The following is a 24,862-nucleotide window of genomic DNA, read 5'->3' as shown; positions in this document are numbered from 1 at the left end:
TAAATACACTTCCTGTATGCCCCATTCTTTGTTTTCTTTTGTATTTTTAACACAGTTGCAATTAACCACTGAAATAATGTACTGAGAAACCCTCCAGCATTGTCAATGTTGCTGTAATTTCTTCAGATTGCAACAGTAATCGGAAACAGATGGACATGCTGACTTCTCTGAAGTGACCTCAGAAAGTAATGTAACTTGGGCCAGTCCAGCTGAGCCTCAGTGCACATTATTTTGATTCCTTCATCCTTCACTGGGAAAGCCACTGTCAGACACTTGCTAATCTAAGAGGTTTACAGTTGTGAGTAAAAACACAGATAAGGAGCTCAGTAAACCTTCATCTGGAAAAGCTTTATGCATGTGGATTCAATCAGAAGTCAGATGTCAATACAAAAACTAGTCTGAAAATGGTTGCAAATGCCAACATTAAACTAGGGTATAGATATTTACATTCGCATATGCACACAGACACATTTTAATCTACCACCACAAGATTTAAAAAATGTATAACTTCTTAGCTGAGATACTGCAAAAAGTAACATCTATACTTTTGTGCAACACAACATCTAGAAAGATTCCAGGACAATACATCAATTTCTGTCTTTATTAAATGCATATTGGTAAAATGCAGAAGTAAAAATTGAATGAAATGTAACTGTCTACAGTTATACTTTAGAGACCTGTTTTTAAGAATTTGAGCGATGCTAAATTCTGCAACAGGAAACTTTCTTGTACTAAAAAATTCAAGTACTATTATATATTTCTAGGAAATCACTGGCCTACAGTAATACTTCACAAAGCTTTCTATAAACTGCTAGAAAAAAGGACCTTTTTATTTCTTATTGGTACAATAAAAAACTTTGTGAAGTGTAACTCTACCAGAGCTTCTCATTTTAGACTTCATAAAAACTTTTCTGCCATTTTTTTTACTGTGCTTGCTTGTCCTTTACTAATAAAACTAATTCATGGACCTAAAAGTTCTCAAACAGAAACAAAACAACCTAACTGCAAACATAAACTGAGAAAATAGTGACGCTATGGTATGCATTTTGTAGGGGCAGGTTTGATTTGACTTATAAATCCAAAGTGTACAAACCTGCTTGCTTGAGCCTACAAAAAGGTTTGTTGTACTTATTGCTCACATGCTTTCTGTGTTCTCAGAATCTTACCAACTAGTTGAATACACATGCAGTACACGTACATTTTAAATTTCCAAAAGCAATATTCCCTAGAGTGATAGGGCACAGGAGAACAACATGTCACCTAAACAAAGCCCACCAAAACCCGCAAGTAACATTTCAAAAAAACCTACGAAGAACTACTGACAAACAGGTTTAGAGCACATAGCACTGCCAAAGAAAAGATGTAAGATTTGGCCACCTCCAGGATGAAGGTCTCCCTGAGGCTTTAGTTGCACTGCAGATAAATTTCTTGACACTGATGAAAAAAGAAATCATGAAGGGGTAATTTCCACTCTGCTCAGATAACTTGCACTGTGGAATTGAAGAGGTTATCTGCAAAGACTGCCTGAAAAAACTGGCTATATTTGATGGGTAGGTTTTTTTGCAACATTTTAAACTGAAAGTCTCTCCAACTAATTTTGCTCATTGCTAGCTTACCTCCTGTTTGAGTGATGACTTGGATTTCACTAGAAAGTGGTCCATCTCCAACGGAAGTAAAAGCAAGAACCTTCACCGAGTACGTTTTCTGGGGTACAAGATTCCCAATAGTGGTAATATGGCTGTCAGCCACATTGTGCTTCATCCAGCTGTTGACATGTTGAGTGGGGTCCATGGTGTAATAAACTCTGTAACCTTGTATTTGCCCATTAGGTTCCTCAGGCTCCTCCCACTGTACCAGAATGGTGGTGGAGCTCAGCATACGGGCCTGTACATTGCGTGGTGCACTTGAGGGGGCTTGTTCTGAAGTCCTTGTTGACACAGGCTCGCTGGGTGGCCCTCGCCCAATGTTATTTACAGCAACTACTCGAAATTCATACTCTGAATATGGGCTTAGGCCAGCCACGCTATAACGTGTTGTGGCCACCCCATCAATTTCTTTATATGGCTCCTCAGAGTTTTTGGGTTTGTGTTGGATTATGTAGTAAGAAACTGGCTCAGGGTTTCCAGAATCCCAAGTCAACGTTATGCTAGTTGCTGTGCTTTCTGTCACCAGAGGTGTTCCAGGAGGTTTGGGTAAGGCTAAACACAAATAACAAAAAATACTGTTAGCACTAGACAACAGTAAACATTCTTTATTAGAATAAAAAGCTTACAAACAAAAACTAACAACAAAACAAAAATAAAAGAGGAAGACAAAATGAAAAGAAGGAGCAACCTTCAACAAATCCGTAACTATATGCAGAAGAGCAATCTCATAGAAAGACAATCCATAATTACAACTGAATTTTCAGATACTTTTTGAACCTTTTGTTTCTAATTACTCAGTGAATATGATACTTGGACACCCAGCAATTCTAAAAATCAACTGACTGGTTCTTAAAGGCTCCTGTGGTTGATAAATAAATACAACATTCAAGATCATTTCTTTAACTGAAATGATGGCTGGACGCTAGACACAGAAGAATAATGGAACATTATGACTAACGTATTTTAATAAATATTAATTATTCAATTAATGATTATTACTGCTGTCTGAACCTGTATTTTGTCTTCTGTCAGTGACTGGTTAGAATATTTACCCTCTCGATTTAAGAGAGAAAATGTCATTTAGACCTTTCAGTGCAATATATTTGCTCAGAATGAATGAAATGAAAGACAGAACTATGTCCAAATAAATGTGCTTGAGATATACCTTTGACAGTTATCTGCGCTATTGCTTCTATAACACCAAGGGTAGACATGGCAACGCAAGTATAGTTTGCAGACTGTCTGACATCATTAAGCTCAAGGACGTTTCTCCCTATTGGCATATCATCCTCAGGTGTCAAATCTTCTGCTCCTAGCATCCATTTCACATATGGCATTGGTGATCCCACCGCAACACAGGTGATATTTACACTCCCTCCAGGCATGATCTCATGATTTGTGGGGGGGATAGAGAACCTTGGTGGGACCCGTCGAACTGGAACAAAACACAAAAAAAGGTAATAACATATACAAAAAAGGAAACTGAGTCTTGCATAAGGACAGCATGCAGTGTACAGACACAACTTACTATTTTAGCGTTTATTCTGTCAGAAAATATATATAAGAGAAATAAGAGACTAAACAAGAATTTTGTCTGCACACAGTGTGAATTATTCTGTATTTATTTGAGGATATAATTAGGCACATTCATACAAAGGCTGATTCAGACCTACTAGGGCCCCACATTTAACTAACTACATACTAACAATACACAAACACCATGCAAAAGATATACACGCACACGTGCACGCACACACATAGGCGCACATATATATATGCATTTTTTATGCCGATACATATATATATGCACAGAAGAAGACTGGAAGGTCAACAGCATGCTTGAGTTGATCACCAACTTCAATGCTGCATGCTTCCAGTTGATGTGAATAAATGTGCTAGGCCACATTGTCACATCACAGTCCTGGAACACACTGCCTAGAGTAAATTGAAAGTGCAATTTCATTTGCTTTCAGACTCAAAGTAGATGCAGCCTCAAGACCTCACACTAACACTGAAATAAACATAGAAAAAATATATAATTGCACACAGATACCAATATATATATATATGCATATATGTATACACATATACAAATATATATAAATAAACATATACATATATATATATGTAGAGAGAGAGACAGACAGAGAGAGGGAGAGACAGAGTCACAGAGAGAAACTAGGCAAAGCCAGTACAAAGTACTGGACTTGTCATGCAGGCAAGCAAATGACAGAAACAGTAGAGAACCATGCTTAGGGAAATGTCTGAGTAAAAACTGCAGAGAAAACAACACAAAAAGGAAACACTGCCTGAGGAAAGGAAACTTGAAAGTGATGGGAATAGGATAGGCTGACAGACAGAAGTTTAAGAGGAGCATAGCGTTTGAGGAAGAAGGAACTTAGATTAAATTTAGGTGGTTAAAAAGCAACTGCTAGGAAGGGCGACTGGAGAAATAGCAGAATATTGAACATTCAGGATTCTACTATGATCACAGTTAAGGGAAAGCAAAATAAGGATTAATACTATTACACACATTTCTGTATTGATAGCAAGGGGTGGCAACCTTAAACACATAGCAGGACATTCCACTAACAAAGTAGTTAATCTTTAAACAAACACAACACCGAGAAAATTACCAGGCAATAACAGATCAGTGTTCCTGCTTCAAATATTCTCAGTGGTGTGCATATGTGTGTAGGAGGTGGAAGTGACAAAAGTAACTGGGAGAGGTAGGCTCGTATTTAGGCCATTCATTGGATGGTGTACTCAAAACTGTATTTTTTGGCCTTAACAGAGGCTAATCATTAAACACAGTTTTAATTCATAAAAAAATTAGAAGTAAAATAAGACTATGAGTGAGTTTGAAAACAAACAAACAAACATACAAAAAAAAACAACAGGAAAACTATATTAATCTGAAACCTTTTCTCTGGGCTTGATTAAATTTCTGTGATCTTCTATGGATTCAGAAGGGGCTTACTGTAATGGCCTCATGAGTGAATGACAGGCAGAAGGGGAACAAGCAGAGAGCAAAACATCTGTAAATGGCCAGTTCACAGAGGCCACACAAAGCAAACGGCAAGCAATGAGCGACTTCTTGTATTGAACAAAATCCTTATAGACAAAGGAGAGTTTAGTCTTCATGCGTGGGCTATTTAGAAAAGCAACTACTGAAACCATTCCTTGAAAAGCAGGCATCAGTATAAAGAAGAAATTAAAAGGGAAGAAAAAGCAGGAACACTGACCAAGTTTAGTAGATGTTAGTATTAAAAGCCAAAGACATCGCCATGCATCCAGGTTCATTCTCTCTCATCATGCACAACAGTTAGATACCAGCTCTCATCAGAAGCCATGACCAGGGCATTCACCGCTTAAACGTAACATTAACTTAAAAAATGCCACAATGCAGCTACATTCATTTCATTTGTATTCTTTGTTATTGGTTTAATTAATAGTTTTGTAAGGTGGGTAAAAAGTAAAAAACACACCAACCTTCTCGCAGCTCTGAGGGATGTAGGGGGTTTGATGCAGAACACAATGAAATGAGGAAAGGAGAAAAACAAGGGAAACACAGAGAGAGTAAAAAGGCCATATCAAGGCTTTCAACCGCTACTTGAACATCTCTACTTGCTCTAATTAAAACTTCCTACCTCACCTTGAAAAGTTAGCATTTTCCACAGCTACAATGAAAACAATATCTAGCATAATTTTGAAATTTTCCTTTGGATATAAAGGTATACATGCCTCATGCAGTACAGGAAAGTCAGTAGGTTGGAGGAGAAGAGAAAGAAAATAAAAGATCAAACAACTTTCTACGGATGTCATAACTATGAAAGGCTTTCCTTTCTTTTCTTTTTTAATTAGCCAAAAGAGTAACACCATATGAAAATGTATCAGGTTGATAGAAAAATCAGCTCTAATAAAAATTTCAAAATCAAGCTAGGCATTTTCTGTAAGGTCATCCATCCTACAGTAAGGTTTACAGCTGTTTATGTTTTAATTCATATTTCCCCCACCCATCCTCATATACTATCGACACACACACACACACACACACATATTTATATACACACATATGTATGTATGTATGTATGTAATAGGCTTTGTTTTACACAAATCTACATCAATCAGACGTAGGAAATACTGCCTGAAACAAAGTCATTCTTTCTAGCTGAACCAAAAGAAAATAGTTCAATATGTTAATAACCATTTTTACTACTATACAGAAGAATATAATGGTTTTATTATTAGTTATACTGTCATAAAAAGACATAATTTCTTAAAATAATATAGCCAAATGACTGCTATCATTCTAGCAGACTACACTTCACTTAGAAGTCTACACTAAAAATTATATTTACATATATATATATATATATATATATATATATATATATACATATATTTTAAGGAGAAAGAGAAAAGAAGAAAATGGAGTTGTGCTCTGCATACATAAAGTTAAAATGTTAGAAGCCTTTCCTTTGCAGTTAGACAGCAGAGGTCAGGTAGGCATACATCTCAATGCCTCAGGGTTACACTCAGCTGATTAGTAGCACACAGAGCATTCACCTCCGGAGTTTGAAAAGAGAAGCAAACAAAAGAAAACCAATAAAAGAAAAAAAATGCAAAGCACAATTTAACTTAATGCAGGAAAAAAACAGAAGTTAAAATGTAAAAATATAAATATACTTACAAACCTTAACCCACAGGATAGACTGGACTCAAGAGTGCTTTAAAAGAACAAAATAAACCCCAAGCCTTTTCTCTATAGTTTAAAATGAGTTTTACAATTGACACATTTACCATGGCATTTTGATTATTATGGTGATAACTGCATAGATCCTGAGAGAATCTTAGCCCTGAACCTGCACGAGCAGTGGATGCCAGGGTTATGTCATTCCTACCTCTGACATATAGATTGGCAGGGGCAGAATAGCGTGTACCCGCACTGTTGGTTGCAACACACTCATATTTGCCTTGGTCAGATTCTTCACTCAGTTCAATTTGGAGGGCACCTGTATGAATATAGAATACATTGCCAAAGAGAGGGTCAGAGAAAGCTTTCTACATCCATAACAATACACCTCTCAACAATATGAAAAGCTTGTATGCGAAGGTCCACTCAACGTCGATTCATTTTCTTGCTAAGGTGCACAGACAGAAAATGATGCAATGAAAAAAACAGAGATTATTTTTTTCACATCATCAGTACTAGCACAGGAAAACAATTAGCATTTGGCAAAAAATAAAACAAAACCTTGTCTAAACAATACTCTTTCCTAAACCATTAAATGAAGATGGGTGAGACTGCTTCAAGGAAGAATGGCTTTTAATAAAACAACAGAGATTAAGTAGTTGGGTCATTATAGATTTTTAAATTTTTATTTCATTGTTTCAATCTAGTAACAAAAGTAGCACAAAAGGTGGTACTCATAAAAAAGCAGGACAGACTTCAAGAAATCTTCTGCTGAAGAAAGCCAAAAATGTGCAGCAAGAACAAAAAGGCTGCTTGAAGTGAAAAAAAAGAAATTGTATTAGTCATTTACAATTATCAAAATATTATTTTAAAGAAAGAAAACTCCTTTAAGACATGCAGATTGATAAGAAAAGAAAGACAGTTTTCCGCAACTTACAATCTTAAAGTACGTTTGCTGAAAAACAAAGAGCAGTTGAATTAGAAGACAAAAAAGTTTCAAAAGCATGGTCTACGCCAACAAGGAAGAACCAACCAACCACTGCTGAGGACCATAGGAGGCCCCCCCCAAGACACCCATCAAAATCCACAAGTGGGATTAGCAGTGTGGTGTCACAAAACCCAAGAAAAATACAAAACAAGAATTACAAAAGAAGCAAACAGTTTTTCTAGAGTATAAAAAACCAACAATACCATATACCACCAAGAATAATGAGTCAGTAACCTTTCATATGCAAAGCCTGTAGATTAGAAGATCCAAAAATCCAGAGGTGAGGGAATTCCAAAAAAAGAGAAAACTACAACAACCAAAAAAAAGAGGCAAAATCACAATAAAGGGAAAAAAAAACCATTTCTCTAATTCTTTTAGGGGTGGATACATAATTTTCAATTTTATGAAGTTAAAGAATAAAAAGGATTGAAGAAGAACAAAACAAAAAACCTTTTATGAAAGATAAGACAAAAAGAAGATAGTCCATGTTGTCTTCTGCATGTCTGCTACTGTTCTCCAGACCATCTTGGCTTTGGTCCAGGACAAGAACAGCTAAGGAAGAAAAAAAATGATCTTTTTTTGCTCCAGTTGGACAAAAAAAAAGAGGAAGGAAAAAAAGAAGAAAAAAAAAAAAGAAGAAAAAGAAAAAAAGAACAAAAAGAAGAAGAAGAAAAAGGAGAAGAAGAAGAAAAAAAAAAAAAGAGGGACAAATGGTACGCTGTGACTGGGCTATGGCCAGGAGACCTGGATATGCTTTCTTTGAAGCATATCATAAATTAATTTATTTTTTTTTTAAATGAACAAATGGAAAGGGTAAAGGAAAAGGCAATGTGAAGAAAGAAAGGTCACAATATGAGAGTCACTGATCATAACCAAACAGGACGAAGGAAAAATAAAATCAGATGACAGACATTTCCGTGGTTTTTGTTTCGTTTTGTTTTTTCCTTAAGGAAAACAAAACAAAACAAAACCAAAAACAGGACAAGGATGAGAGGGATGGAAAGACAGAAAGAATGAGTAAGATCATTCTGTGAACGTTAGTTCAGCACTCTTACCTCTTATTGGTGTACCACCTGGGTGGATAATATGAATGCAAATAAGATTAGAAAGAAGAAGCATTAGTACGAGAAGAAGGAGGCTAGGGCTTTGGAAGAAGAATCAAATTAGATTTACAGAATTAAATAAGGTCTTAAGAGAAACTTGAATCACTATACTGTTAAAACAGGAATATATTAGATAGTATTATCAGGTTATAAAAGCATGTTGCATCGTACCACAAAGGGCAAAAAAGCTATAATTGGCTGCACTGCCATTCTCAGAGTAGCATCTGAGTTCTTAGATGTTTGGTTATATAGGGTTAGATATGTATCAAATATGCCTCAAATACTTAAAGGAAACTTCACAAAACTGTACTTTTGACATATTTTAGGAAAATACTGGAAATTCTATTTAAATATATATATATATATATATATATAGATATAGATATAGATAGATATAGATAGATATAGATATAGATATAGATATAGATGTAGATATAGATATAGATGTAGATATAGATATATATATACATATGAAAAGAGGATACACTGAAGTCTATTTCAAAACAAACACTGTAGTTTAGGCTGGATTATGGCATTTACTGTTCTAGATCTATGTGATACATGTGTACTGTTTCTTTTAGGTGTAGCTATGACTGATAAGACAACATTTCTGTGGAGGTGTGCGTGTGCGCCACTATAGGGATCTGGTGACTACACTGACTGTTAGTAAAATGCATGCCATGCATTTTAAGAATAATAACACTAATCATATAATAATTATCATAATCATAATCATAGTATTCTGAATATGGAAATTAGTGGGGGTGAAGTGCGCTTCAGAACTAAGCACTTACCAATAGATTCTGGAGATTTAAATACGGAGAGAAGAAAGACAGCATAAAAATATTATTATATTCCTTATAATTTGGTACAAAGTTTTCAGTTAAAGCTTTATATACTAAATCATCTATGTCACATGTGAAAAAATCTTAATTTACATTAACAGAAGGTTAATTTACACAGTTCTGCTGACAACAAGCAAAAAGTAGGTTAACAAGACGATTTAACATCACAGGACAGGTCAAAAGCTGAGAATTCTGGGAAGACACGTGATTAAACAACTCAGATTCTACAACGATATCTATTACAATTGTCAAAGAAAAAAGCTCATTATATCCCAATGATCAGTGATCTTATTCTGGGATAAGATTTAAACTTGATAAATTTAGGGATGGTTTTGGTTTTTTGGGCTTTTTCTGTCTTGTTTTAAATCTAAGGAGAGCAAAAGAATAAACTAGGGCAGGAGGAGAGTGAGAGAACTGCTAGGGAGGTGCAAGGGGCAAAGAGAGAGAGACAGCAGCAAAAGCTGGAATCTACACCAAAAGCAGACTTCTGTAGATCCAGAAAATATAGGATTCATAAAACTTTTGCGTGGACGCACACTACTGTGGCTAAATGTGTTGGAAAAATGCTCAGCCAGCAAAAAAACCCCAACTTTGTTCCACAGATTACCCAAGGATTTAATTTCCTTTTTTTTTTTTTTTTTTCAGGTATAAATCTGCATGGAAAGAAGTATTGTGCTTTATGTATTTGTGAGAGGAAAGAAGATGTGTCCAAACTGGCTAGTCTTTGGTGAAGTCAAATGTGGAAAAGACAGCAAAAAACACATTTTAGATTTTAACTGAAGTGTCTAATGCAGGCTTTGGTTTTGATGAATATAACCATTGGTACTCCTTGCAATTTCTGAATGAAGTCCAATGTTGAAATAAATTTGTTGAAAAAAATTAAAAGGAAAGAAGAAAGAAAGAGGAGATAATGGATCCATCAAGTACTGCAAAAAGCAGTAAAGAAAAAATTATCAAAAAATACAGTCACAGCAGTGAGCAATGTGGAGTAAACAGAAGCTGCAAAACACAGAGACAGACTCTACAGAAAGCTATGACAACATCACAGACATGGACAACACACTCAGTAACACAGAAAAGTAGAGGGGAAAGAGAAATTATTACCTATAAATAAATTTTTTTAAAAAGGAAGAGAAAGAAAAGAAAGGAAAAGTGAGAGAGAATAACTCTGGGCGTTGGTGGAAACAGTAACAAGACCCTACCTGAGCGTAGCTGCTTGATGCGGCCATTGTTGTTGCTTGTATCAACAGGTAAGAAATCTTTGAACCAAGTTATTTCAGGATCAGGATTGCCACTGGCTGCACACAGCATGGTAGCTGTACGAGTTCGTTCAACCACCTTCAGCTGTGGGCCCATATCAATTGTTGGAAAACCTCGAGGAATTTGATCCTCTGAAAAAAGAAATGCATAAATCGAGGGATTTCATGTTAGCTGTGCAGTACTGCATGAAAGCCCAAATCAACCTACTTAACATTCTGTGATCACCTAATTGTTTGTAAACAACAAACAACTGATCAAAATGCTTATACAAAATAAAGAAGTTCATTAAAAATGGCTACAAACTTAATTAATTAAAACTTAAAGTCAGATGAGATACACTACCTAGCATGCAATCACTGGACTCATACTATAATACCGTACAACACTGACGTTGCCCTGCTTGCAAGAGTTCTTACTATTCTACATGAAATATCAAATTACCAACAACAGGGAAAACTCCTTCTCTTTACACCAGAGAGGTACATAAGGAAGGATGATCATGCAGTTTAAGGTCTGGCCACTGACTCAGAAGACCGAAGTTAAAGTTTTTGCTTCTATCTTTATTATTTATCTGCTGTTGTTTTTAATATCTATTGCCCCTGTGCTTGGATTGTCCATCTTACAGATGGATAGGACAGTGCTTTACTGCTGCAGGGAAGTGCTGTGAAGACAAATGCATTATATGACTGCAAACCACTGAGAAACTCTAAACATTGGAGCTGTTCGGATAGCAAAGTCAAACTGGCATTATAGTCATAAAGATACTGAATAGATACAGCCATGTCTATTAAAATACTCAAGATACAGCCCCAAATCCTCATGCTAGTGTGGTTAATACTGAAATATTAAAAAATATTGCACAAGAGTAACTGGCCTTCATAATGTGACACCTGCCAGCAAGTAACACTGGAAGAAAAGTAGGATCAGGAAATTTCTCAGAAATCAAGTTTGCATAGCTAAAATAACCAGTTTGAAATACACGATCTTGCTCCTCACTTCCACTGAAATGGCAGAAATATTTTTATGGCAAAATGATATTACTTCCATTCAAAAATGAAAATCAAAAATAACCGCAGAAAGAAAATCAACACTAACTATAAGCCAAACGTTATTAAATGTCTTGACTAGTCATTACTGACGGGCAATTGATTAGGGGATAAAACAAACAGGAGAAATTGTTCAACATTAACTCTCTTTTAGTTAAGAAGTGTTGTATTTTCAAAGAGGACAGATAAGTCTTCAGACTTATCTGAAAAATTGTATAGCAAGCAAGTACAGCCCATAGATCTTTGTAGTTCCTGGGGCGTGATGTTGCTCATGAGCTTCTTAATTGCTTGCAATACAAGTGCATATAGATAACCACAGAATCACAGAATCTTTTAGGACCTGGTCATCTACATTTGAATGAATGACCTCTGTGCCATGGACAGGAACCTCTTCCACTAGACCAAGTTACTCAGAGATACATCCAACCTGGTCTTGTACACCTGCAGGGATGGGGGATCCACGACCTTTCTGAGAAACCTATTTCAGTGCCTCACCACCCTCAGAGTAAAGATTTTCTTCATAAAATCTAATCAAAACCTACCCTACTTCATCTTAGGGCAAATCTCCCATTCCCCATCCCATTTGAAAAGCCCCCCTCCAGGTTTCTTGTAGCTCCCTTTAGGTACTGGAAAGTTTAAAAAGGCCTGATGAGCTTTTTCCCTTTCTAGGCTGAACAGACACAACTCTCTCAGCTTTTCTTCGTAGAAGAGGTAACCCAGACCTCTCATCAACTTGTGGTTCTCTACTGGACTCATACTAACAAATAAGAGCTTTTCTTGTGTTTGAGGCCCCAGACCTGGATGCAGTACTCCAGGTGGCAGTCTCACAAAAAAAGAATAGAGGGGTATAAGCATATCCCTTGACCTCCTGGACATGCCTCTTTTGATGCAGCCCAGGATGTGGTTGGTTTTCTGAGCTGCAAGTGTACATTGCAGGGTCATATCAAACTTTTCGTTCACAAACAACCCTGTCTTTCTCACCTGAGTAAATCTCAATTCATTTCCCGCTAACTCTGTATTTGTTGCTTTGAATGACCCCAAAACAGGTACAGAAACTTTTATTCGGCCTTGTTGCACTTCCTTAAGTTCCACCTATCAAGCCTGTTAAGGGCAATCCACTTCCTTCAGTGTGTTGACCCCACCACACAGCTTGGTGTTGTTGGCAAAGCTGCTAAGGGAACACTCAATCCCACTGCTCATGTTGCTGACAAAGGTGCCAAGTAGCACTTGTCCCAGTACAAATCCCTGAGGATCCCCAGCTGTCACTAGTTTCTAACAAGACATTGTGCTGTTGACTGCAACTCTACGAGTGCCATCATCCAGCCAATTTTTTATCCACCAAGAGTTCCACCTGGCAAATTTCACGCCTCTCCAGCTTAAAAACAAGGATGACAGTTGGGAGAATGTCACATGCTCTGCACAAATCCATGTAGATGATTTCTGCTGCCCTTCCTTTTTCCATCACTGCTATTACGGAATCCTAGAAGGACAGTGAAGTCATGTTGGCTGTCACCAATCATGTCATTATTTTCAGTATCTTGTAGTACAGTTTCCAGGAGGATCTGCTCCTTGCCAGGCACTAATGTGAGACTGTCTGGCTTGTAGTTCCTTGGTCTTCCTTATTTCCCTTTTGCAAATTGGGGTCATGTTTTCCCCTTTCCTAGTGGTGGGAACTTCACCAGACTGTCATGAGTTTTCAAGTATGATGTGCAGGGGCTGCATTCTTTCATTCTAACATTCTAGTAATAGGAGAGGTCCCTGTGTTTCCATGATGCCAATTGAAGTCATAGACATGCAGGCAGACATCTCTAGTCTGCACGTGTTAGCATGAAGAGGTTTTAAGTTGCTCCCCAATAAAGCTGACTTTCTGTCTGGTATGGCTGGAATGTCTTGGTGCTGTCCCTCAGGTGCTCTGCTGCTGACCTTTATATCCTCTTCAGGCATTTTCTGGCTCAGTCATCTAATATGAGTGGGATGACATGTTGTCCCACACCTTATCACTATTAGACCTGATGGTATCTCCCTTCCCTGTCATATCTAATTTAAACCCCTGCCAGCCCTTGACCAAAGAATCTCTTCCCCCTTTGAGAGAGTTGAATCCTGTCTCCATTCAGCAAGCTGGTGCCATGTATAGGCCATCCTACTATCAAAGAAACCAACATTTTGGTGATGACACTAGTCATGGAACCATGTGGAACAATCTGTTTCTTTCAATGTTAATACCTGCAAGGGGAAGTAACCTGCACCCGATTCAGCAATCATCCCAGGGCCTTGGCACAGTGAACACAACTGTCTGGCAAGTTTCCATGAGTCCTCAGAACTAGGATTTCTACCAATCAGTTAATAAATGTCAAACCATTCACCAGCCATAGGCACTTCCCAAAGAAAGGTATGTTTCTTGCCTGCTTATGAAAGTCTTTGCTCTGGTATTAGCTGACAAGATTTGACTTGTGACACAGAACAGAATTTTTATGACCTTACCTTTCCTATTTGGCTTATACAGAAAACCCTAAAATCCTTTTTGCAAACGCCTAAGTGTACAACAAAGATAATCTATCTTGAATGTTAATAGGATGGAGTAGTAAAGAGTCTCCCTTTCTTATTTTTAATAAGGGCAATTAAATTCCATCCATCTGCCTTATGCATAGAATCTCTTTGAATGAATGCTCTTCATGAAATTTTTATGAATACATCACAATGTAACATTCAACTACCCAGAACTGTTACATTTTTGACAGCTGTGGCTGGTATCCAACCTGACTTTCAGGTATCTGGCAATAAACCCAGATATTCAATATCAAATGGACCAGGGAAATAATGAAATATCTAATTGGAGGGCTTATCACAGTGGATTTAGTTTTTAAGATGTTAATTACTTTTTTTTCTCTAAATCAATTCATGGTTTGCACAACTGTCTTTACGCTTTAGTGATACCAAGTATGACAGATCATCAAACACTGTGAAACAAAGCAAAGCATCAAATCATTGAACAACTGCATCTCAGCCACAGGAAAAATAACTATTACAAATTTTTTATATATTGGTACCTCTACAATTTTAAGTGAGGTGGCCAGAAGATACTTTTTACTAATCATTCATATGTTCATTAGGCTCTGAACTATAGTATATACTGGTCTTCCAACATAATACTCAGTTCCAGTCAATTAGTTTCTAATTCATCAACAATTTAAATCAGACCTTCTCAAAGCCATTTGGTACTGTCATTTTGAGAGGCCATTAAAGGTCAGATTTCTCTGTCCTTGTGGCTTAGTGACTTATACATGTAATGCATATTTTTTTTTACGATGACAAATAGAAGTGATTTAGAAATAAGCCACATTCTTTGAATTTATGTGTCTTAAAGGTGCAGAATTTCATTACTGGCATTAAAAGAATGCATTTAGTACTGCAGGAATATAATTTCCAATCACTGCACCAACTCCACAAAAGTTATTTTTCAGTGTGTGATCTGAACAATGCAGACAACAATTACAAAGAGAGGTTACCAGATGATCCCTTGTTACAAAATGACCTTGCCTTGGTTTGTATCATGGTTCTTAGCATTTCACAACTCTCTGCATATTTGATCAGTTTGACATTGTTCACCCAATGCACACAGAATGGACAACAAACAGAAGGTGGAAGCCACTGTGCTGCTAAAAAGTTACGATTTTCTTGCCGTCATTGAAATTTGGTGGGATGTGACTGGAGTGCGACTATAGGTGGCGACAGGCTCTCAAGAGAAGACAGGTGTGGAAAGAGAGAGGCAGAGGAGTCACCCTCTACATCAGGAGGTAGACTAAGTGTGAAGAGCTGCATCTTGAAGAACAGCCATGTACAAGTCAAAAGCCTGTGGGTACGAATCAGGGACCGAGGCAAAAAAGGGAACCTTGTGGATGGTTTTAAGTACGGACCCCTGAACAAAGGGACCCTGTTGATGACGCCTTCTTGCTCCAGCTACCAGCAGCATCATGCTCACAGGCTGTTGGCCTGCTGAGGCACTTCAGCCATCCCAAAATCTGCTGGGAAAGCAGCATAGCAAGCTGCAGGCAAGCCAGGAGACTCTTGGAAAGCATGGATACCTTCTGGAGCAAAGGAATAGACAGCAGCCCTCCAGAGGGGTACAATCCTGGATCTTATAGGCACCAGTATAAGGGAGCTGATCTTGAACATGAAGATTGGCGAGAGTCTGGGCTGCAGTGATCATGCATCGGTGGAGTTTGCAGACCTGAAGGATAGGGGCCAGGCAAGGAACAAAGTTAGGCCCCTGAACTTTAGGAAAGCAGACTTCCAGCTCTTCAAGGAAATAGCCAGTGAGATCCACTGGGAGACTTCACTCAGGGACAAGGGAGTGGAACTGAGATGGCAGATCTTTAAGGAAGACCTCCTGAGTGCAAGAAATTGGGCAAGGAAGGCAAGGGAACAGCAAGGCTGAGTAGGGAACTGCTAGTTAGACTGAGGGGAAAGAAGGAAATGCACAGGCAGCTGAAGCTAGAATGGGTGGGGACCTAAGAGGAGTAGAGAGATTAAGTATGGTTGTGTAGGGATGAGATCAGGAAGGCCTAGGTGAAACTGGAATTAAACCTCTCAAGGAATTGTTTAGGGTCAGGTTGGATAGGGCTCTGAGCAACCTGGTCTAGTGGAAGGTGTCCGTGTGCATTCTGGATGGTATAGAAATAGATGATCTTTGAGGTATCTTCCAACACAGGCCATTTTACGACTCTATGATTCTATGTTCTGTAAACAATGTCCCTGCTGCCAGTTTAGTAATTGCTTCCCTTCCAAGAAACTTGATTGTAAAAAGCACTTTAGCCTTAGCCTTTAAATTCAGATTTCAAAATAAGTTTACCTGATACAAATGTAAAACACGTAATTTTACTTGCTGCATTCATCCCAGAGGTGAGCTTGCTCTCATAAAAGTAATAGCATTTAGGGTAGATACTGAAACTCAGTGTTTTTGTGTGAACAGTAATTTTGCTGGAGTGGTATCTTGAAAATAGCAACAAGTTAAAATAATGCTCTACCAAAAAAAGAAACCATACTTATCTTTTAGTGGTATTGATAGAAAAAAAGCATAGCTGTGCCACAACTATACATTATAAACTCTGTTCTGCTCATCACTTAACTCTATTTCCTCTCATCTTAAAGAAAAAATGTGCTATTGGAATATTTTTAGAATTTTTTTTAGTGATATAATTATATCATAAGATTTCAGGAACTTCCCAAGCTATGAAGGTGTACTGTCAAGACTACATATTTACAAAAGCTGGATCTAAAGAAAAAAGAGGATTTCAGTACAATGGCTTTGACCCTTTGTGGTAAACCTGCATGTCTAATATACAATGCAGCTAAAGAAAGAGGAAGACAGTCATATTTAACTAGGATTTGTGCCACAGTTTCTTAACATTTTGACTTTTTTTTTCTGTAAAACATTACTTTCAGATCATGCGTAGGCCCTGCTGGCAGCAAGAAGAGTGTTAGCTTTTAGAAACAGATTGAGTCTTGAAGTCTTAAATTTTGCATACCTACCCTACTGAATCACTCTGGCAATCACCATCATGTTTTAACAAGAAAGACTGAATAGTGTGAATAGTCTTCTGAGTTACAGTACAATATGATGACACTACTATGGAGTGGATATGAACTACAAATGCAAAGTATCCAAAGCAAATTGTTATGATTCTGGTTTTGGATTACAGACTATAAAGGCAAGGTAATACCACAAGGACTCAAGGCCAGACAGTTGTCAAGAAAACTGGCTAATATGGTTGTAAGGTATTTAATTTAGTATTAACTATTTTCACCATTGAAACATCCATGTACCAGAATACGAATCTTAAGTTCATATTCATATGTAGAACAGAATATTAACCTGTAGTTAAATCTGTGTAATCTGCCTAACTAAAATACATACTCACAATGTTTAACTGTGCCTCTTGAAAATTTTGCTTATGTAAACCAATTATTCTTATTGTGCAAATGGAAGGTGGTTCTCTACTCTATTCAGGAAGAAAAGAAAGTAAATCTATTTCAAGATTCACGGATAGGTTTGCCACAGGCAAATGTTAGTCATTCTGTAGCTCACAGAATAAAAAGGCACACATGGAATATTCCCAGAATACATTATAGATACTGAAGATAAACTGCCACAATAAAGTTTATTATTTCAAAGAACAGTGTAAATAAAGCTTTTATTTTCACTATTCCAGATGGCAGTAGCATATAATTTGCACTGTTTTGACATCATGACTGTATTATTCAAAATCATTCTTCTTCCTACTGAACTGAATGCAGGATTGAGAACAGTAAAATCAAAGAGACCAGGGGAGGAAGTAAAATCACCATTTTGCAGTGAAGCTGGTATTCTATACTATTATTGAAGAACCATGCATATAAAGGAATTGCAAAATAAAACCAGAGCCAATTCTAATTATACATAAAAATTAAATTGGATTTCAAAGAAATAAAGCAGCAGAGAAGTGCCAGTTAATAAACACTATTCATACTGAAACATTTTACAAGGCAAATTTTGGCAAATAAAAGTAATTATGAACACATAATAAATTATTTTGTGCGATCCTTTGTTCAAAGTTGCTATATATAGATGGATACTTTTTTCTTAGTGGTGCTGTACATCAGTAAAGCCATGGGTAATGACTATGCTAGAAAAATAGATCCTGATATCGGTTGGGAGTTCTCTTTAATTTCACACAATTTTAGCACACAAGGAAAGTGAATTAGGCATTGATAAGACGATCAGTAAAAATTCAACATAAGAACAGCTGTCCATACCATCCCATCAAAATCCATGCATTTCAAAGTATCTTTGTATACTGAAGAGAGGCGCAAAGCACATTTTGATACAAAAGAAAACAAATTTGTTTAGTAGCTCTGTATGCAATTACCCTGCAAATTGCAAAGTAATGTCTATATCACAGAACATAAAGCCACTTAGACTGAATTATCATTTGTATGAATGTTGAAGCAGCAATTTCACATTGCATTAAGTCAGTTAACATCCACTGTTATTAGCATTTAGCTTTAAATAAGTTCTCGGTTTTAACAAATGAGTGCACTGAGCCTTTGAAATTAGATATCTTCATAAAGACATGAAAATGGAAAAATGAATTTGCACCTTTCAGCAGTTCTCAAAATCTGCAAAATTAGACTGCACATGGCAAGCTACTCCCAAAGTGACCTGCCTCACTCACATGAACAATGAAATACCTCTCTCTGCTTTAGCAATGATATTCTGAACAACGAGAATAAGGATTTGTAGAGTCATCACTCATATGAAAACACAAGCCTCAAAATAAGTGTTTATTCTCAAATTTGTACATAGACATGTCATAGCTTAGAGCAGAGCATATCATCTGAACATCAATGTGCCCAAATTTGGTTGTGACTTACATTTTGGATGTCTGTTCTATTCATCTGGAATGTAACAGGAAATACAAAAAGCTGTGGCCCCGCCCCATCGCATCCCCTCCCCCAAGAAAGAAAGAAAGAAAGAAAGAAAGAAAGAAAGAAAGAAAGAAAGAAAATAGGGAATCCAAGCATCCCTACCAGATGTCCCTTACCTAACATAAGGAGAGGACTCAGAGTCTGAGGTAATGAAACAAAGCCAGAGAATGTGGTGTTTTAAAAGCAGGGCATCATGTATCTAGGAAAAGAAATGCTTAACTTCTGAAGCAAAGAGGATACAGCATCCCACATATTTCCAGATACAAATATTCACAAGGAAAATATGATATATTTTGTATTGGCGAATGTAAAACAAAAGGACTGCAAAGGGCAGCAATATGAATTTCCCTGATTACTGTTTCTGATTTAAGGCTTAGTTTCCAGACAGGGTTAGGATTTAGATTACACTAAATCGGGGTTAAATTGGGGCTTGCCAAGAATCAAGATTAGGAAAACAAAAAAGCATGCTTGGTCTATCCAGTCAATATTTGTAACATACTAATATTTGTGCTTTTACATCCTCCTTACTTCTATATGAAAAATAAAGGGGAAAGCAGTACAATGCAGGCAGTCTTTTCTTTAAGCTTTACTTTTTCACATCACATACAGTTTTGTGGTGAGGTAAGTAAAGAGATGAGCAGGAGGTTCATATGTACACCATAGCACTTGTTAGTAGCCTGAATATACTGACGGAACACAAAAGCATTCTTTTTCTTTTTTTCCTCTCCTTTCTACTCATTAGTACTCTTTGTTTATAAATACAAAAGACACTTTCTATAAGTAGTTACCTTGTACTCATTCTTGAATACAAAGCAACAAATCATGGCAATCAAGTTACAACGTCTTAGTTTGAGGATGGGGTAGAATAATTTTGTTTTCTTGCATTCAAAAGAGCAAGAGAGAAAAGAGGAAATTAGGAGTTCTCAGACCATATAGTCTGCCTCTCCCTTTTTCTTTGTCATGGCCATTTCTGTTACTGATGTTACGCTGCTTTCATGGAATGGATTCCTCAAAGCCATAATCTTCCTCAAAGTTTTTTAATGCAGCCTACATACTCTGTAGCCCAATGTCAATTATATGCATTATATATATGCATATATTATATGCATTACAATGTGCATTAATGTCACAGGTGCAGAATTTAAGAACCTGACAAAGGAACTTGTCAAAACCATTAACTTCGTTAAGTATTGTTTTTAAAGGAGAACAACACTATTCTCTACATTTCTAGCTTGGCATCATTATTCTAGTAAAAGGAAGGAGATATTTTCACTTTGGTAAGTGGTTAGATAGATGCCCCAAAAGACCTAATGTTTAGCTCCCTAAAAGAAAGAAATGAGGAATAAGGGTTATGAAATTGTATCCCTTGAGCTTTAACAAAATATATTTTCTTCAGGATGTTAAAAGCACTTTTGGTGCAGTGAATTAAACAGTAAGGTAGTGTCTATGCATTTCAACTGCTTTTCTGGTGCCCAGCACAACAACACACCTGTACAGGTGTAACAATTTGAATGCTACTGCATCATTTCAAGGAACAGCAAACATAACTATGAAAAAAACCCAATAGAAGTCCTATTATATCTGACCAGACAGAGAAAAAAGAGATTTTTTGCCAGAAGAGAAAATGAACTTTGGAAAAATGCAGTCGAAGAAGATTTCCCTTGAAATTCAGTACTGTTCCGTTCTGTACTGGTATTACTCACACAAAATATGAACCATTTTTCTATGTCCAATGCAGCATGCATCTTCATTGGTCTGAAGAGCATGCCTGCAACATTCATAATGCTTACACGATTACAGATAGGCGACTGTAAAAAAGCAATATACACTGAAGCTTCTCATTTTTATGTGTTCTTTGCTTGTTTTATTTTAAGTCTTTCTACCACTATGAATATGTGTCTATCAATTAAGAAAACACTGGAAGATGGAAGACATAAAACAATGCCTTGTATCATGTACTCATACATAAGCAAAAGAAAGAATCCACACTACTGGTAGAAGTAAAAACACATGGCATCTTTGAAAATGTATGAACCTTTAACAGAAGAAATAAAGTATATCCTTTATGAGTAGATGGTGAAGTTCTCTGATTGCCTGGCTATGCAGGGAATGGGTGTGCTGTAGACTTCACTAGTATACGCTTGAATATGAGGGAGGAATCCCTCTCACTACTTGTGCGTGTCACCACTTTTGGCAACACTCCCTTTCACTGATACTGAGAAGATGCCTGTATTCTAACAGGGGTATGTTAGTAGAGAAGAACAGGTGTAGGAAAAAAGAAGAGAAGGGCATAGGCATAAATTACATTTTTGTTGGGGGTGAGTTTCACCACATAAAATAACATCATTGACTTCTGGTCTAGAAGGATATAGAAGGGCCTTCTCTCTAGCAAATGAACACACTGCTTAAAACCCAGCTTTTCAAAGTCTTCTTGCAAGGTGAATAACCACTGCTGATTAAAAAAACCTTTAATGAGCATGGAGTCACACAGAATGTCACATTAACACTTGACAGTATACAAATAGCTAAAGCAGTCAACATTTCAAGGTTTTCAACTCATAAAGACTCGAAGATTCATGATCATCAAAGGTTCATTTTGTCACCCAAACCCAATGTTTAGAACTGTGGCCTGTGACTTTGAGTCCTACCTGAAATTCTGCTGCTGCCCTAAGATGAATTAAGTGGGAATAGTCTGTGATTGAACATGCTTCATAGTATAATAGTGAGGGCTGCTATTAGAAATGATAGATAATGTCTGTACTCTGAGTTACTGTGTGGAAGAAAATGCTCAAGACCCCAGCATGCTCTGAAGCATGGCAGAGGCCCTGCCTTGAGCCTGCACAGAGATGATGCAAGGCAGCGCTGGCTCTCATCTGCTGTGAGCTTGCTCCTGTCCTATGATCCTCCAACACATTTTTCACAGTAATATTCACACGGCCTTGAAAGACGTATTGTGAATCACTGTGAGCTGAATGGACCATACTCAAGCAGGCACTCTGGATGACTGAAAGAGAGAAATTACTTTAAACATGACACTTTCACATTTGTCTAGCAACAACAGCTAATATTTCTCATAGAAATGTATATGAGGAGTGATGTGGTAATTCATTCATAAGATGTTGAACATAGAACTATACCAGATTTACTCACTTTTGCTGTAACTCTTGCTTACAACTTATTTGACTAATTCAAGTAACCACCATTTGTATTGTCAGCAATTTGAAAAAGGATCCTGCCTGGGCATAGGAACACAGGATGTTAAAAAGTTTTTTTTTTAAAAAACCTCTTTTATATGCTGATATCAAGGTTCACACCTCTAAGCACATAATAATTATTTTAACTGCTTTTCCATTATTTTAAATAATTATGAAATTCAGTGCTACCTTCAGAAAAGGTAATGAAATCAAAATCCGCAACAGGCAGCCTAAATTGAAATTTGTTAGTCTACACTTTGAGTGAATATATTTAAACTACAAATAAAATGTGGTCCACAATATTTTTAAACATCTGCATAGTACATATTAAACTGATTTTATGTATAGTATAGGCAAGCTTTTTATTTTCACAGTTTCTGTTAATTTTTTCACCAACTTCTATCCATCTAATGAAAGATCATCAAACATCCCTCATCTTTTTAAATTATGAGCCTTGGTTGTTTTTAGTTTATTTTGCTTTGGTTTGTTCTAATTTTTTGTAGAAGAAATTTCTGCAAATGAAAATTATAATTAGTTAACAAAAAACAATGATGCTTCAGTTCTGGTGGAATACTTCACTGGCGTGTACATAAAAAAGCAGCTGTTCAGCATAGCTGGAACAATGAATGCTGGGATAATGTTTGGATAGTCCAGTGTGATTGCCAGAAGGGCCTAGAGTCATCATGTCAGGCAGGTTTGGTAGGGGAAGAAAAACAGAGAAAGAAGAAAGTTTCATGTTATGTCAGTTACTTGCAAATTCATCACGAACTGTTTTGTGAAGAATATTAATGAATAGTTAATGAAGTCAAACAGCTGTGGAGAGGCAGTTCCTGCCTTTGAGCAGACACAGTGTGACCGAGCCAGCTTAGCATAGCATTGGATATGTCAAGTACATCAAAAACAGTGTAACCATAATAAACCTCCACATCAGCTCTGCCAACAGACTTAACATCTGCTAAGTTGCATGAAGAAGGTACAAATGAAGAAAACAGAATGCTCAATAACTGAATATGTGAATGTGTCCAGTGATGAATTAAAACTCAGTGGAAGGCCCTATGCTACAGAAGTAATGTAAGCAATTGACTGAATGCGCCAGTATATATGCTTTCAATAACAGAACTCTTTCTCTTTGGATTTATCAGTAGTAACATCTGTCATCCATTTTACAATATAAAACTCATTTCTTTTAGAGAAAAGAGACTGAGCTATTTTTCTGTAGGCTAGAGAGGTGGGCATGAAGATTTTTATATGTACCCCTTAGAAGCAACTGAGAGCAGGTCAGATGTTATGGTAATTGAGAAATAATTTCTACCACTAAATAAATACACAGCAATGAGTCTCAGACCACCCAAAAATATTTCAGTATTCCAGTATTTTTTTGTACATGAAGAAGACTTAAAAATCAATCTGTGCGAGCTAAATAACTTTCTGCTTTTATTTCACTATGACATTGTACTTTGAGTATTTGAGTATGTATCACTTTAAGTGACACAATACAAGCTGTTCCATTAAATGAAATATGAGAGGGGTTCTAAAAAGAAGGATTAGTTGATTTTGCCTTTTCTGTACCTTCCAGCTCCTTCGGCAAATGAGGAAAATATTTTGCTAATACATAGGTAGTTTTTGTGTGTGTGCTCTTTCTTTAAATATTGTGCTTCTGGAAAAAAATTTGTCTGAACTATTTATTCTGATGCACCCTGATGTTCATCCTTTCTGATTTTTAACCTTTAATATGACACATTTAAGCCTTCATGACCTATTGCATGTATATGTCCATAAACACTTTTATCTCCAAAGCCCCACTTTAACATTTTACTGTCCTTTAAAAACCCAGTAACAACTTCAAAGACCACCAGCAAGAACTTTGAGAAAAAACAGACTCTTGCTTTTTGGTCCTAAAATGTTTATGCTTCCCTATTATCAGTCAGGCCAACATTTTCTAATTCTCTAACTCTTTGGGATTTAGCAGCAGGCTTTCCACAGAAGTCAGCATCATGGTGATGACAACTGCAGAAACATGACAAAGTTTTTGCCTGAACACACTGAAAATCTCTTTCTGAACTGAAAAAATCTGAAAGATCGTGGAAATTATCAGCAAGTACCTCACAAATCTCCACGTCTGTTGCTGATCATGCTTTGCAGCTCAGACAGGAAGTGAGACTACATGAGCTTCTATTACTAACTTAATTATTCAAAAGAGAAAAAAAACCCAATGTTTTCCCAAGATAATGTCCTGCTGAAGCCTTCATAACTGACAACACACATACTTAAACGTTGCTACCAGTTTCAAAACAGCTTAACAGAAACACCTTTCTCATAAATAAAAATCTAAAAACGTTCCCAAGAAATTTTATGACTACCACACGCAGCACTCTTATGCTGTGTTTAAATTTGGACAAAATATTTTATTCCAGAAAAGGAGATAAAAATTCCTTAGAAAATATTTTATTCTACATGAAAACCAAAAACGTAGCCAACTATGAGCTGTAAGTTACTGCTTCCTGCTTCAAACTTAATGCAGGACATCAGAAACTACCAAGGGTTTAAAAGTTAGGCTATGCCACCTGCAATATTGCTGTTTTTCTAAAGATTCTGAGTGAGGTAAAAGTTTATATCCATT

The 24,862-nt window shown here is 36.8% G+C and overlaps 1 protein-coding gene across 1 annotated transcript in view; it reads right to left on the bottom strand.

Moving 5' to 3' along the window:
* The window catches only part of PTPRD (protein tyrosine phosphatase receptor type D), a 317,656-nt gene that overhangs the window by 132,898 nt on the left and 159,896 nt on the right, over positions 1-24,862 (bottom strand). The window contains exons 5-10 of the mRNA XM_066180841.1: positions 10,481-10,669; positions 9,228-9,236; positions 8,386-8,403; positions 6,551-6,661; positions 2,812-3,081; positions 1,617-2,198 (exon numbers count right to left, since the gene is read on the bottom strand). Coding sequence (XP_066036938.1) covers positions 1,617-2,198; positions 2,812-3,081; positions 6,551-6,661; positions 8,386-8,403; positions 9,228-9,236; positions 10,481-10,669 — 1,179 coding nt within the window. The remainder of the gene's footprint in view (positions 1-1,616; positions 2,199-2,811; positions 3,082-6,550; positions 6,662-8,385; positions 8,404-9,227; positions 9,237-10,480; positions 10,670-24,862) is intronic.

The sequence above is a fragment of the Chamaea fasciata genome, unplaced genomic scaffold (assembly GCF_029207755.1).
Source record: "Chamaea fasciata isolate MVZ Bird 193981 ecotype frontalis unplaced genomic scaffold, bChaFas1.0.hap1 SCAF_4, whole genome shotgun sequence".
NCBI lineage: Eukaryota > Metazoa > Chordata > Aves > Passeriformes > Sylviidae > Chamaea > Chamaea fasciata.
The sequence above is the reverse complement of the archived record's forward strand: the minus strand, read 5'-3'. Positions and strand labels throughout refer to the sequence as shown.